Source organism: Borostomias antarcticus (assembly GCF_949987555.1).
Source record: "Borostomias antarcticus genome assembly, chromosome: 3".
Taxonomy (NCBI): Eukaryota; Metazoa; Chordata; class Actinopteri; order Stomiiformes; family Stomiidae; genus Borostomias; species Borostomias antarcticus.
The window spans coordinates 37,505,714-37,507,284 of NC_140236.1; the positions used below are offsets into that span (position 1 = coordinate 37,505,714).

Sequence of the window (1,571 nt, forward strand, 5' to 3'; positions counted from 1 at the left end):
TGGGGGAGGGGGGCTGGTTCATGGGGGAGGGGGGCTGGTACATGGGGGAGGGGGGCTGGTACATGGGGGAGGGGGTACTGCTCAGGGCTGGTACATGGGGGAGGGGGGCTGGTACATGGGGGAGTTGGGGTACATGGGGGAGGGGGTACTGGTACATGGGGGAGGGGGTACTGCTCAGGGCTGGTACATGGGGGAGGGGGTACTGCTCAGGGCTGGTACATGGGGGAGGGGGGCTGGTACATGGGGGAGGGGGGCTGCTCAGGGCTGGTACATGGGGGAGGGGGGCTGGTACATGGGGGAGGGGGTACTGGTACATGGGGGAGGGGGTACTGCTCAGGGCTGGTACATGGGGGAGGGGGGCTGGTACATGGGGGAGGGGGGCTGCTCAGGGCTGGTACATGGGGGAGGGGGTACTGCTCAGGGCTGGTACATGGGGGAGGGGGTACTGCTCAGGGCTGGTACATGGGGGAGGGGGGCTGGTACATGGGGGAGGGGGGCTGCTCAGGGCTGGTACATGGGGGAGGGGGGCTGGTTCATGGGGGAGGGGGGCTGGTACATGGGGGAGGGGGTACTGCTCAGGCACTGGTTCTCTCATCCACAATTGTCATGGTCTCCATGGGGCGTTTGCTCAGGTCCTGGATGTCAGCTAGGAGACTGGTGGGAGTCACAATGTGTGAGGATCCTGTGAAGAGAAAGGTTCTGTGTGTAATTCAAAAACCACAGACATAAGGCACTCTCTTGTCCTGGGTATTTTCCGGGACCATTGATTTGTACTACTATTTAGATACAGTAGGGGGTGTCAAGCACCATTAAGGGTTCAGGCCAGTAGTTCCAGTTGTATTGTAATGACAAGCGCCCCACAGTAGGGGGTGTGGTTAAAAGCGACCCACAGTAGGGGGTGTGGTTAAAAGCGACCCACAGTAGGGGGTGTGGTTAAAAGCGCCCCACAGTAGGGGGTGTGGTTAAAAGCGCCCCACAGTAGGGGGTGTGGTTAAAAGCGACCCACCTATGATGACTTCACAGGACTTGACGGCCTGCGTGACCTGGTAGGCACAGCGCATCTCAGAGTAGCTGATCCCTCCGATGACAAAGATGATGAGTCTGCAGACGCTCCTGCGCTCATCATTATGAGCCTTGCCGTGTTTCTGACGGGCACTGGGAGAGAGGGAGAGGGGGAGAGAGAGAGGGATAGAGAGACAATCAAGGGATAGCAAGAAGGTTAGCGCTGGGGATGTAGATACTAGAAACTAGATCAAAGAGTCAGTGTTTCATTCTGTTAATGCTAACAGTTTTTGTATATTATAATATACAATTATGATACATGTGTAGCCTACTGACAGCCACGGCGTTCTCCCTCAAAGAAACTTGAACAGTTCCTATCATTATTGGGCTGGGCTCTGGAAGTGCTCTTGTAAAAGCGTTCCCGACCAGTCATATTGGATCTGATCCTTTTTTTGCACTAGGTTTCTGTACTTGTCCTTTGCACTGTCCAATGTTGTCTACATGTTATGCACCGTGCCTGAAAGCAATTGGAATATAGATATTGAATATAGATATTGAATATTGATATT

General features: G+C 54.8%; 1 protein-coding gene across 2 annotated transcripts in view; it reads right to left on the bottom strand.

Annotated features, from left to right (window-relative positions):
- Positions 1–548: 548 nt before the first annotated feature.
- Positions 549–1,571, bottom strand: part of stxbp3 (syntaxin binding protein 3) — a 14,737-nt gene continuing 13,714 nt past the window's right edge. For both annotated transcript variants that reach the window (XM_084461739.1, XM_084461740.1), the window contains exons 18-19: positions 1,007–1,155; positions 549–682 (exon numbers count right to left, since the gene is read on the bottom strand). In XM_084461739.1, the coding sequence (XP_084317865.1) occupies positions 576–682; positions 1,007–1,155 (256 nt within the window). In that variant the 3' untranslated portion in view covers positions 549–575. The remainder of the gene's footprint in view (positions 683–1,006; positions 1,156–1,571) is intronic.